This window comes from Chionomys nivalis, chromosome 3 (assembly GCF_950005125.1).
Source record: "Chionomys nivalis chromosome 3, mChiNiv1.1, whole genome shotgun sequence".
Lineage (NCBI taxonomy): Eukaryota > Metazoa > Chordata > Mammalia > Rodentia > Cricetidae > Chionomys > Chionomys nivalis.
Genome location: NC_080088.1, coordinates 116,942,503 through 116,956,402, shown reverse-complemented (window position 1 = coordinate 116,956,402; position 13,900 = coordinate 116,942,503). Strand labels below are relative to the sequence as shown.

General features: G+C 48.2%; 1 protein-coding gene across 1 annotated transcript in view; it reads left to right on the top strand.

The window, feature by feature from the left end:
* The first annotated feature begins 6,256 nt into the window (after positions 1-6,256).
* Fbxw8 (F-box and WD repeat domain containing 8) overlaps positions 6,257-13,900 on the top strand; it is a 99,321-nt gene continuing 91,677 nt past the window's right edge. The window contains exon 1 of the mRNA XM_057765648.1: positions 6,257-6,636. Coding sequence (XP_057621631.1) covers positions 6,322-6,636 — 315 coding nt within the window. The 5' untranslated portion in view covers positions 6,257-6,321. The remainder of the gene's footprint in view (positions 6,637-13,900) is intronic.

Here is a 13,900-nt window from a genome sequence, read left to right as displayed (position 1 = left end):
AGGCTGCACAGAGGGCTAGCACCCAGTGACTGCCTGGGTGGGCTGGGTCACGACTGAACTCTGTCCCAGGAGATGGACTGCTGGTGGCCAGTGAACTCTGCAGAGATGGCTTCTGGGCTTCTGTGATGACAGCCATGGGCCAGACCTGAGTCTTGACATTTGGAGGATCTCTCTATGCTTGACTTTAGATTTCTCTGTGCTTGACATCCTTCAACTGCAGCTCTTCTGCAAGTCAGCGAGACTCGGGGTCTGGTGCTTGTAACTGAAGCTGGGCTTCGAAGGTGCATGTGCAGTATGTCCAAAGGTGGCCCACATAGCTCTATATGCATGGAGCCCTTGGTCGACGATGTCTCCATCTGCCAAGACTTATGGATCAGAGCCCTCCCGTCCTCTATCCCTCCTTCTCCTCCCCTCCCCTCTCTTCTCCACCCCTTCCTCCCCCTCCTTTCTCCTGTTCTTCTCCTTCCACTCTTCTCCTCACTCTGTGTATATACCAGGCTGGGTTCAAACTTGCTATTCTCCTGCCTCAGACTTTTGAACGCTGGGATGATAAGTGAGCCCTCACAGCTGGCTTTGTTCTATTGTTAGTACATCACTGACCATGTGCCAGCAGCCACAGTTCCATGCCTTGAGATGGCTACGGAACCCAACAAGAGCCACTAAGTGGCCAGGGACACGAGCAAGCCAAGGTATAGCCCCTGTGGCAGTTGCTGAGTTGGACACTTGGGATATCTTTGGAAAGGGTGTGGCTTTGCCTTTTACAAGTGACACACCTTGGGGCTGTTCAGGGTCTCTGAGGACAAGTGGGTTTTCAAGTTCACCAGGAAAAGGTGGGGCGTGTCTGTGCGCCAAGAAGAAACAAGAATGGACCCACAAAGGTCCTGACTCCCAGGAGAAATCTGTTGCCAGGACTGAGTCCCTTCTTGTACTTCAAAGAATAAGTCCATCACAGAAAAACGTTACCCACTGTACATACCACTGGAGCAGCCGGCTTTGGGCACGGGCAACCCAGAAACCTTTATGGTCAGCTGCACATAGTATCGCTTACTGTTTGCCCCAGGGCATCTTTCCTGCCTTGGTATGAGTGTCCAAGGCGACCCATTTACTGCCATCCAGGCCTGACATGGAAGGCCGACCTTCTCTGATGAGGGAGGAGAATCCCCGGGTAGCTGCTTCCAGCTCTTATCTCACTGAGCTGTGTTCTTCAGGCATCCTTGAAGGCACTGGTGGGATGGAGCTCAATTCGCTCATGGTAGGACCCACTCAAGAACTCTCCTTGGGCCAGTCATCCCCACTTCTGGTAGCCACGTTGTCAAATGGACTAGCTTCTCAAAGCCCGCCCGTCATGCCCCCCACCCCCCAGGATCTGCCTTCTGGAAACATCAGGATAGATACCACAATGTACAGATGATAAAAAACTCAGGCTTGGAACTGTAATCCCAGCTTTTGGGAGTCTGAGGCAGGAGGATTTCCATGAGTTCAAGGCTAACTTGGGCTACGTGGTTCCATACCACCTGGGCTACAGAGTGAGCCTTTGTCTCAAAAATGACAACTATCACAAAGTCTTCATTTTTATCTTTGCTGGAGAGTTCTTCTGTTATGATATAGGTGTATATTCTTCATTCTAACACACACACACACACACACACACACACCAAACAACAATATAATGTCCCAGCACTGTGAAGGGGAAGTGGGCTCAAAGCCCCACCCCTAATCAAGAAACCATTTGCAACTGATAGCTGCTGAGAGCAGGAAAATCAATGTTCTCCAGTGGAGTGACCCTGGGTACCGACCACACCCCAGGACAGGCCACCCACTCAGTAGTAGTAGACCAGCACAAATGGGGCCCCTTCCGTTTTGTTTCTGTTTGTGTGTGTATTGTGCTTTTTTTTTTTTTTTTTTTTTGATTTTGTGTTAGCTTTTTTGAGAGAGAATATGAAGTGGGATTGGTAGGGACAGAGGACCTGAGAGAAGTTGGGGAAGAGAAATGAGTATGACCAAAACATATTGTATGAAAACATTTTAAAATAAATTTTAAAAAGACTCAAGATAGGGGCTAGAGAGATGGCTCAGAGGTTAAGAGCACTGACTGCTCTGCCAGAGGTCTTGAGTTCAGTTCCTAGCAGCCACATGGTAGCTGGCAACCATCCTTAATGAGATCTGGTGCCCTCCTCTGGTGTGCAGGCATACATGCAGGCAGAACACTGTATAGTAAATAAATAAAATCTTTTTAAAAAAAGATTCAATACAGGTTTTCTAGACAAAGATGACTTAATTTTTTTTTTCACAGTGGAGATGACAGTGTATTTCTATGGTTTGGACATGTTTTGAGTGTCACACACACACACACACACACACACACACACACCTAAGGTTTCCTCTGTTGACATTTAATTCCCATGTAAGGTGTTATGTGTGTGGAAAGTTAACTTACTATGCTGTTTTCAGATGGGCTTCAGGGAGGAGGCTACAATGAAGGCCATTAGGGTGGGGACCCCATGATTTAAGCCTGGTGACTAAATAAGAAACCAAGGGATGCCCACAGACTCACAGGCCCCATCTCTGCCATGCCAGAGGAGGGTATTGGATCCCCTGGGCTGTGGGTGCCAGGAATTGAACTCGGGTCCTTTGGGAGAGCAGCCAGTGCTTTTAAACCCCGAGCCATCTCTCCAGAGTCAGGATTACATTTTCTTCTCTTAAGGTAACATGCAGGCATTTCCTATTGCTTGGCTCACGTTATTCTCCCACTCCACAGAGCCGCCATGTCCCAGGTGCCGTTTCCAGTGCCAAAAATGAAGCAATAAGATCCTGCCTCTGGTTCGCATGGAGCTGGCATTCTAGATCTTTCTTCTATTTGACCCAGGCATGATTTATTTAACAGATGTCCCGGTTGTGACATTTACATCACTTGATTCCAATTTACTGTCCCCCAGTGGTGCTTCTGTGAGGATTGTTGCTAGTGTTCTTTATTATTGACACCTCTCCATGTTCTTTTTATTTGTTTACGTGATTTTCTTAGAATAAATCCTCGGAAGTAAAAATGCTGAAAGAAGTGGATGTCTGGGAAAGAGTGTGGTGGAATGTCCTTTTCCGTCAGTCTATCTTCAATCAGCTTGTTGGAACTTACTATTCTTTTTTTTTTAAAGGATTTACTTATGTGTTTAAAATGTGTCTCTATACATGTATGCACATCTATGTCCACTGAGTGCATTAGGTGCCCCTGAAGGCCAGAGGGCATTAGATCCCCTGGAGCTGGAGTTACAGGAGGCTGTGAGCTGCCTGACATAGGTCCTGGGAATCTGAGTTCTCTGAAGGAATCATAAATGTTTTACTCTCTGAGTCACCTCTACAGCTCCATGACCCTGTTGCTATTTCTACTACAGGCAAAAACAAATAAACACGGTAGAGAAAGCCATCCAGTGTCCTACTTGGCTTAGATGTGGGCTGGGTGACTTAATGGTTAACTGAGTCACCATCCTCTAGAGTGCACAAACAAACAAACACCTTAGTAAAACCCTGGGTTTGCAAATTACCAGTCATGTGTTTTGGGACATATTTTTCAAGTCTTTATTCTTGGGTTTTCTCATCCATAAAGAGTTACCATGCATCTCATTACCAGCTTCTGGTCTGAGAGCCGATCATCTTCAAGGGCTAATTGTGCTAAAATAAAGTCACCAACAACTGTGTTGTGTATTGTGATACGTGATGCTGGGGGATGAGCAGAGGCGGGACATGATGGACTCAGAACGCAGATAAGAATAGGCAAGTTGTGAGTTGAGATACAGAACATTTCTAGTGGGTTCTCCGCAGCTCATGGTGAGAGGATGTCATCGAGACGCTCAGGGAAGGGGCTGAGCATTACTGTAACAAATAACTTCTACTGGTTTTGTTTTCAAAGGTGCCTCGAGGCAGCATCAGTCTCGCTACCAGACAGCAAACACATTAGACTCTAGAGGCCAGAGCCCCGACAATGCCTGCTAGTCTCGCTAACCCCGCCACACACTAGAAGTTTATAACGGAACATTGCTCTCAGCCAAGCTTGCCTGCAAGGCCACGCGTCTGATGAGCTTTAAAATAAGTAGGTTGTAAAATGTAGACATGACCCACACATGGCCTTTGTTTGAAGAAAGATGATGGAAGTAATAGACGGAAAGATAAGACCCAGATGATGTAGGATGAGGAGAGGGAGGAGCGGAAGGGGCTTGCTTGCATTCAGGCTTCAAGCCTTTGCATTCAATCAGACGCCCAGCCATGCAAAGCAGTAATCTGCAGGGCCAAGTTTCCAGTGTCTTACTGTGGACTGAGGGTCATAGTCTCTCACCATTATGGAGGTGGGGATGCCATCCAATGCCATATAAACGTAAAAACAATCTTTACCTCAAAGGGTGACATTCCGGAGCCAAACAGGAGTGATTGTGGTGTGAGAACCGCCTTCTGATGCCAGGGAAGGCTGAGGGTGACGGGAGGCTGTGGGGGGGGGGGCGGGGGGGAGAGACTGTGAAGAGTGGAGGGCAGATGAGAGACTTCATTCGCCAGTACACAGGTGCGAAGCGATTATTAAATAAAACTCGGGAGTCAGATATCAGGGTAAAAACCGATTGATCAGAGAAGCGGTGGTGAACTGACCAGTGACCTCCTCTCTCTCCCTTTCCTTGATCCAAAAGGGCCCTTGAATCTTCCTAAGCTCCTCCCTACTACCTCTTGTGCCTCTCTATATGTCCTGAGTCCCCCATAACCTCTATGGCTAGTTCTAGGCAGCTCAAAGCTAGCTCACCCTCTGATTCAAGGTAAACTTCATCGACAGTCTTGGGAGTGGCAGAGTATGATCAAAATATTCCACGCACAGGTGGCAGGCAAGCTAGCAGTCAGTTAGGTGTCCGCAGGCACCCAGGCACACACTGATGTCCCCAGGCTACACCCAAACTGGCACACAGGCCTCCAGACCGACTCACAGGCTAACTTGTGACGGTTCAAGCTGTATTAACTCAGGCTGTGTTAACACAGAGCCCATACAAAAGTGGCATTTTGCCAGACGCAGTTGTACAAAAGATGACATCATTGTTTACTTTTGAGTTCCAAGGACATCCAATGTCAGCCATTTTGTGCCAACTCAGTGTGCGCCCCCCCATGCCCAGCCCTTGCTATCTTGGTCCACATTAACACCATGTTGTCAAAACATAAACTGACCCTTTAGGTCACCCAAACTCTATGATCCAATGTGGTAGAGGTTTCTTGAAAAGAACAAAGAAAATATGTAAAAAAAAAAAAATCAAGACACTTTTAACATACATTGTTGGAAATATCAGGTAGGTGGTTGCAGCAAGGGGGGATGCTATCTGGTGACACTCTGATCTTTGGGGTTGGGAGAAGATAGGAGCTAATATATCGAAAGGTTTCACTTGACAGTCTAGACCCAAAGGTGAGAGAGGAATGGCTAAGAAGGGGGCTGATGATAGCCCAAGACAAACAATGATTAGGCTCTAGACTCGCAACATTCCAACCTCCCTACACTCACTGAAGTTCTGACCAGCTAATCAACCTTTAGTGGAAGATTCAGTGGGAAGTGGGGTTTCTTTCCAGAAATTTCCTTCACAGATACTTCCCCACCTTACTGCCTTTAGATGTGTGGTTCTGGAAATCTCTGATGATTTTCTGTGGCTGATTTTTCTCTTTATTAGCCAGTATTAGCTTAAATGACATCTCTTTAAGAGAGCTCCGGACTTCATGCCTATCCTTAATCACTAATTGGCTCTTTCCCGTGTCAATCACTTTGCTAATTCTTATTTTTCCACGTAACCTTTCCCATATATTCAGACATTCACATTAAAATATATATTTACCTCCGTTTTACTTGAATTTGGGTGTGTTGTGTGTAAATCTGAATGCTTACTTCAAGGTGAGCTGGCTTGGCAGAAAGGGATGCTTACTACCAAGACTGACGACTTGAGTTCGATCCCTGAGGCCCACACGGTGGAAAGAAAGAATTGACGCCTCCGAGTCTTTCTCTATATCCATATACCACACACACACACACACACACACACACACACACACACAAATTCCTAAAAAAATAAATGCTATCTTTGCAATATGTATATAGCAGTCATTTAAAGCAGGTTTGCTGGACGAAGGAAAAGTGCTTCTTTGGTGCCAAGGTGGCAAAAACCCAGGGATGCCAGAGCCGAGGGGCGTGGCCGCCCGGAACCTAAGAGCCGCATTCCCGGAAGTTTCCGGCCACCAGCGGACACTTCCTGCGGATGGACGGTCCTCCAACAGCTGGTGGCCCGTGGGTGACGCGTAGGCCCAGGAGCGTCAAGCATGGACGACCACGGCCTGGAGGAATTCCGCCGGCGCTGGCAGGAGGAGTTGGCCCAGTCGCAGGCGCTGAGGCGGCGGCGGCGGCGGCTCGAGGCCGGGGAGCGGCGGCCGCGGAGGCCCGAGGCGGGGGCGCGCGGTGAGCAGGCCTCGGGGTACCTGGCGCTGGCGCAGGGTCTACTGGAGGGTGCGGGCCGACCCCCGGCGCCCAGACCCGGCCGTGCTGACAGGAGGGACGCGAGCAGCCGCTCTCGCTCGCCCCCGGACCGCGATGCCGAGGAGCCTGAACCGCTGGTGGACCAGCTCATCCGCGATTTGGTGAGTGGCCAGGGCAAGATGATTTTCCCTGTGGCCCACCCCACGGAGGTGCCGACGCGGTCACAGCAGGGACCCTGTACACCCAAGGCGCCCCTGGGAGTTTTGCCTGCAAACATTTTTAGGTGTTGACAGTAGGTGTGTGCGTGCATTTGGGCTTGCACGAAGGTAGAGGATTGTTTCGAACAAGCAATGCTCAGAACAGAGTTCCCTAAAAGAGATTCGTCCCACAAAGTGACTACATGTGAGCTTGAGAAATCCTGCCCTGGAAACATCCTTAAAGTTGTAAGATTAACTTTAGAAGAAGATTCGGAAAAAGCACAGGACAGACTTAATAGTCTCCTTTTCCTATATTATTTGATTTTCCTTACTTCCCGTGTAACTAAAACAAAACAACAAACAAATCCAACAAAACTTCATTTAGAAGAAACGAAAGTACCACGACGAAGAAGAATCCTTTGGTTAATATCCTTAGGAGGTTCTTACCCTTTGGAGGGCAGCCTCGGAGAATCAGGAGGCTTTTATGCCAGCATCTTTTACCAAGTTGGGAGAATCAAATCAAGACCCCCTGACAAGGATCCATGGCTCCCAGGTTAAGAGTTAGGCCAGAATGGAAGGCTTTAATGGCCTCATTCAAACCAGGTTAAAAGAAAATTTCCACAGCGTTCCAGTAGGGAATACTTTCCTCTAAGTGGAAGTTGTTTAGAGCAATGATAGGCTAGAACTGGAGAGATGGCTCGGTAGTTAAGAGCAGGCAGACTGCTTGTCCTTCCGGAGTTGGCTTCCTAGTTAGTACCCATGTCAGGTAACTCACAACCTCCTGTGTCTCCAGTTTCTGGAGATCTGATGGCTCTGGCTTCCGGGGCCACTTGCACACGAGTACAGCCCCTCATGCAGACACATATACACATTATTTTTATAAAATGGATAATGTTATGCAATGGACGGTTTTGTTTAAATGACACGAGTAGCTTTTATTTTGAGTTTCAACCTGTTCCCCTTTAATTCAAGCGTCCTGTCTTGTGCTCCGCCTTGATTCTAACTAAAGTGGCCACGATATCAGGTAGATGCCTAATGAAGGCTCTCAAAGGCAACATTTTCTGCAGTCTCCCCGGGATTACCCCAGCTGATACATTCTGGGGATTGCGTGGATCCCTGTGTTTTGACTTGTCCTGGCCTCCTTTGAGGCTTTAGTGATTTGTGGGTTCCTGGGTCTTCTCAGACCTACTAAATCAGCAGCCCAGGGAAGGAGGGCCACGTCTAATGTTTGAGACCAGCCTGGTCTACAGAGCTAGTTCCAGGACAGGCTCCAAAGCCACAGAGAAACCCTGTCTCGAAAAACCAAAAAAAAAAAGAGCGAGACTCTGTGGAGGTTAACATAGTCTCAGCTGTAGCTGCATAGTTTTATGTCAACTTGACACAAACTAGAGTTATGGAGAGGAATGAGCCTCAGTTGAGGAAATAGCTTCATAGGATTAAGCTGTAGGCAAACCTGTATGTAGGGCATTTTCTTAATGAGTAATTGATGGGGGAGGGCCCAGCTTACAGTGGGTGGGAACACTCTTGGGCTGCTGGTCTTGGCTTCTTTAAGAAAGCAGTCTGAACAAGCCAGTAATCAGCACCCCTCCATGGCGTCTGAATCAGCTCCTGACCTATCCCGACTTCCTGCAGTGATGAACTACAATATGAAAGTGTAAGCCAAATAAACCCCGACTAAGATCGACCCTAAATCCCATACACAAGACTTTCCAGGCCTCACACGCCAACAGCATCCCCAAAACAGAAATAAAGTGTCCTAAAACGGAAGGGGTCTACCTAGGGGGAAAGTCCAGGCATAGCGAGCCTTACATTTCCTATGGAGTTGGCAAAAGCCTGACCTGTGTCCTGTCCCTGGACTCCTGCCTTTTCAGAAGCTCCTCATTAGGTACTGTTAGGGGCTCCTTTGAGCAGCAACCAACACTCCAGTTGGTGACACCTGTGGAGTAAAGAGGCAGTAAGTCATGTGCTTAGGTGACTGGAGTTACGAGAGGTTGAGCCACCTGACATGGGTGCTAGGCATTGAACTTGGGTCCTCTAGAAGAGCAGACTTTGCTTTTTTTTTAAAAAAAAAAAAATTTATTTATTATATATACATGCCTGCCCACCAGAAGAGGGCACCAGATTTCATTACAGATGGTTGTGAGCCACCATGTGGTTGCTGGGAATTGAACTCAGGTCTTCTGGAAGAGCAGTCAGTGCTCTTGATGTCTGAACCATCTCTCCAGCCCCATGATACTCAGACTGGCATCAAACTCTCTCTCTCTCTCTCTCTCTCTCTCTCTCTCTCTCTCTCTCTCTCTCTCTGTCTGTGTGTGTGTATTTTGTGTGTGTGAGAGAGAGAGGAAAAAGGGATCCTGCAGTTGTCTGTTTCTTTCTCTTCTCACTTCTCTGGGGTCACAGGCATATGTCCTCACGCTTGCAGGGCAAATGCTTTCTTTACTGACTGAGCCATTGCCCCATCCCTGGCCTTGAGCTTTTGATCTTCCTCTCTCCACCTCTTGAGTGCTGTAGTTGAAGCCTGAGCTTGGTGCTTGCTGTTTAGTGGTTTAGAGACAGTAGCTTTGATGTTCCTAACAGCCTGTTCCATAGCTGTTTTCAGGGCTACTTGACTTTTAAGGGACAGTGAGCTCATCCTGTACCTTCAGTCTAAGAAATGACAGTAGTATTCATTTAAAAGCCTCAGATGCCTGTGGCAGTGAGTGTGAGCCCCACAGTGCACGGGAGTTACATGGGCAACTGAGCAGGGGTTGGGGCCTCGACTGTAGCTCATTAGGGGCTTTGCTCCACGTCTTACCAGATGGTTTTGTGATGACTTGTTTAATGGTGGCAACCAGAATTAAATGGTGGGTAGTATAGGATTTTTTTCCCAACTGTCCAGTTTTCTATATTTAAGGTTCTTAGTTATTGTCATACATTGCTGTGAAAAGATACCGTGACCAAGGCAACTCTTAGAAAAAAAGCATTTAATTGGGGCTTGCTTACGGTTTTAGAAGGTTAGTTCATGATCGTCATGACAGGAAGTAGTCGGGCATGGTGCTGGAGCATTGGCTGTGAGCTTTACATCCTGGTTTGCAGGCAGTAGGCAGAGGGAGAATGAGAGAAACTGTGGGCTTTTGAAACCTCAAAGCCTACCCTGTTCTGCAAAGCCTCTTACCTCCTCCTACAAACTAATCCTTCCCAAACAGTTCTGCTGCCTGGGGACTGAGGATTCAAGCATATGAGCCTGTGGGGGACATTCTCATCCAGACCTCCACACAGGGTGTCACTCAAAGCCTGACAGTTCTGGGACCAAAGATGTAGGAGGAAGTGCTTTGGCAGTTTGACTGGTTTGTTTGTTTGTTTTTATCAGCTACATGTTAGGGTTGTGCTCTTGTCAGTATAATTGTCTGTTGGGAAAATTGTCTTTTGACATTTTGTTATTAGTCACACTTTGAAATGTACAGTGTTAATTGCAGAGCTCAATGCTCTCTCTAGAATGTGCAGACACATGAAACACCTGATGCAGGACTGGCTGGCTTCCTAGCCGGTTGGCACCACGTTTCTCGTGTGTTCTCTTCCACGATGGCCTTGCCACTCACTCCACTCCGACATCTCTGCAGTGGCATCTGACAGTTTCACTCTGGTTTGGGTTCTTGTGCAGAACATTCTGAATAAGTGGGTCCTTAAGCATGGACCTGATGTTGCTGTCATCAACACTGATAACTGTGGGTCGTTGGTTTAGGTGCTTTGGGGTTTGGGAGGGTAGTGCTGCTGGGAACATTTGTTTGTCTTTTGGGATGCATACATGTTTTTCTTGGTTATTTGCTCAGGAATAGAATTACAGGGTTGTAGATATGCAGGTCATAGTTACAGCAATCTACTCCACAAACTTGCCATTTCTACGTGTCAGTAACGGATATAGCAAAAGCAGCAATGTTGTTAGTGCCAGCACCGCAAGACAAGCTCTGTCTCACAGGAACTGCCTTATCGCGTGCACACTTCCCACTAATCCTGGAAAGGAAGGTGGAGCTCTCCGGGACTCCCCGAACCCACAGACTGATGCAGCTGAGCCAGTGCACACTGGGGCTGGTTCTGCCTCCTGCCCCACCCCACACCTTTACAACTCTGTCAGACTGGCACCTCCAGGGTTTTGTCTGGTAGACTGTCCTTGCGTGTACTGCAGCTGAGGGTGATCTTGTACTTCTGATTCTCCAGCTTCTACTTGCCCTGATGCTGGAATTACAGTGTTTTGGTACCGTGGGGTCAACTCAGGGCTCTTTAGGCAAGCACTGTTCCGAGCACTGTCCGAGCTACATTCCCAGGCCACTGTCCTGTTTTTGAGCCAACTCCACTGCACTCTCGCTAGTGTGAGGGTAACAGAGAGAAGTGTTGCCGTCCGCTGGCACAGCTGCGTCAGAGTGTCTCTGGTTGGACAGAGGCCAGAATCTTTGATGGACAAGCACAGCTGCAATGAGACTGTGATGTGCCTTTTATGAAGCTTTGTCTTCTTATGCGAGGCTTTTAGTCACAGCACTTAACCATCTTGCTTTGGGAGTGGCTTGTGAATACCTGCTCCGGCAGCTGGCAGTTTTGGGTAGACCAGTCCAAGGGATGGCATACCCCGGTCAGGATTCCAGAGCTGTAGATACTGTCTTTTATGTCCCTCTCCTTGGGGACAGTGTGGTGTTTCAGTTATGCTTATGTAAGTTTCAGGCTTGTGACAGCCAGTTGCTTGGCCGCATTTTATTGAGGTGGTGTATCACATCCCACTGACAGACACAGATGTCCAACTGACACTGGCCTAGAAACACCCACTGGATCTTTCGATCCCAGTAACAATTCCAGGAGGTGCTGCTCATTCTGGGCACTGGGGTAACTCGGCTGGGACCTCTCCCATCTGCCCCGCTTGTCTGCTGGCTTTCTCCACAGTGGGCTGCCCCTTCTTGAGAGGATGGCTACAGCAGCTGCAGCTGCATGTCCTGCCAGGGTAGCTGGGAGAGCACAGCATGTGCTTAGTTGGACTCAGCTGAAGCTGTGTTCTTATTGGTCTGGACTGTATCATCTTGAGCCAATTACTGATTGAGATTTGTCCAGATTTTTGTCCAGTTCATCTGACAGGTCTGCACTCACTGTTGAGCTAAGGCAGGGAAGTCAGTCGTGCCCAGAGTGGACTCTGCCTATGCCTCTCCCGCTTCATGATTGGTGGAATGATGTTAGTTCAGGCAGGCCAGGCCTGGTAGAGCTCTGAATCTGCCCTGAGCTCAGATTCAGACCCTGCTGCTGCCTAGTTACTTCCCTCTTGGTGTGCTGAATTCACTGTCAATGGAACTGGAGTGATTCCCCTGCCTCTGCTGTCCTCTACCTTCCTGTTAAGGCTCTTTAACTCCATCTGCTATGCTAGCGCTCTCCGATCTCTCCAGCCCATTTTTTTTTTCTTCTAACTAAAATGTTCTTATCAGTGCCATTGATTTAAAAAATGTTTTTCATGAACTAGCAGACCTCTGTGTGGGTGCCTTCTCCCATGATCTATGTGTGTATTTACTAAAACAAATTTGGATGTCTTTGCTGGGAGGTTCTTTCCCTTGAAGCTATATGGGCTTTATCCATCTATCCACCCATCCACCCATCCACTCATCCATCCACCCATCCACCCACCCACCCATCCATCCATCCACCCATACATCCATCCATCTGTCTGTATATCCATCCATGTATCGATTCCTCAGTCCACACTGTTCGTTAAGTGACGTGTCAGCCCCACACACTATTCTAAGTGCTGAGGACAATAGCAGTGAACAAGACAAAGCCAGCCCTGTTTGGGGACAGACACTTGCCAGGTAAGCAAGTGCTCTGTAGAGAAGAAAACCTAGGCAGAGTGGAGAGTGTCTGAGGAGAGGGGTTCTGTCTTACCCAGCATTGCCTAGGCTTTCTGGAAGGTTGAGCAGCTGCAGAGGAATGGGGAGGGGCTAGACAGAGAGTGGTGCCAGTGACTTCCTCTGAGAGCCAAGTGGTCACATGGGTCATACCCTGCACTTTAATGCTTGCAATTCTTTTTTTTCTTTCATTTTTTTGTTTTAAAATGCTGTGTGTATATCTCTCTGTATGCCAGTTTGTGCATGGTGCCAGCAGAGGCATTGGATTTCCTGGAGCTGGAGTTGTAGGAAGTTGTGAGCTATCTGACATGGATACCAACAATTGAACTCAGGTTCCCTGCAAGAGCGGTAACTGCTCTTAACCCCAGCCCCTGCAATTCATTCATTCGTTCGTTCTTCCTCCCTCCCTCCCTCCCTCCCTCCCTCCCTCCCTCCCTCCCTCCCTCCCTCCCTCCCTCCCTTCTTTCCTTTCTGTCTGTCTTTCTGTCTCTCTCTATCTCTCTGTCTCCCTCCCTTCCTCCCTCCTTTTCTTTTTGAAGCCGGTATAGTTGGAATTTTCTTTGGGCTGCCAACCAGTTCCCAAATAAAGACACGAATACTTATTATTAATTATGAGTGCTGGGTCTTATTAGGCTTGTCCCCCCCAGCTCTTTTATCTAAACCTCTTTCCTTCATCTGCATTTACTTTGAGGCTTTTTACCTTTCATTCTGTGAGTCCTACTTTCCTGCTTCCTCCTGCCTGGCTGTCTGGCTCCTGGCATCCCCTCCCCCCGCCCCCCAGCCAAAATTCCTTCTCCTGCCTGCTCTCCTCTCCTAGAAGTCTCCCACCTGTACCTCCTCCCTTACTGTTGGCCATTCAACTTTTTATTAGACCAGTCAGGTTCCATAGTCAGACAAGGTAAAACAGCAGCACATCTTTACATAGTTAAACAGATGCAACACATCTTGCTTAGTTAGACAGATATTCTGCAATAGACCAGGTCTCTCCCTGCAGCCCTGGCAAGTCTTAAAATCCTTTGACCTTAGGAACCCTAACATGCTTGTTTGCACATCGAGCTCCACGGATTCTGTAGTAGGTCCAATTTTGCTTCGGCGTGTCTGCCGCCGGGCCTTTTGTTTGTTTGTTTGTTTGTTTTTCGAGACAGCGTTTCTCTGTGGTTTTGGACCCTGTCCTGGAACTAGCTCTTGTAGACCAGGCTGGTCTCGAACTCACAGAGATCCGCCTGCCTCTGCCTCCCAAGTGCTGGGATTAAAGGCGTGCGCCACCACCGCCGGGCCATCTGCCAGGCCTTTTAACCAGTCAAATTCACATGCTTGGTCCAGCCCTTCCCAAGCTGAGCTCCCTTCCCAATAGGCCCTCTTCTGCCCTCTGTCCT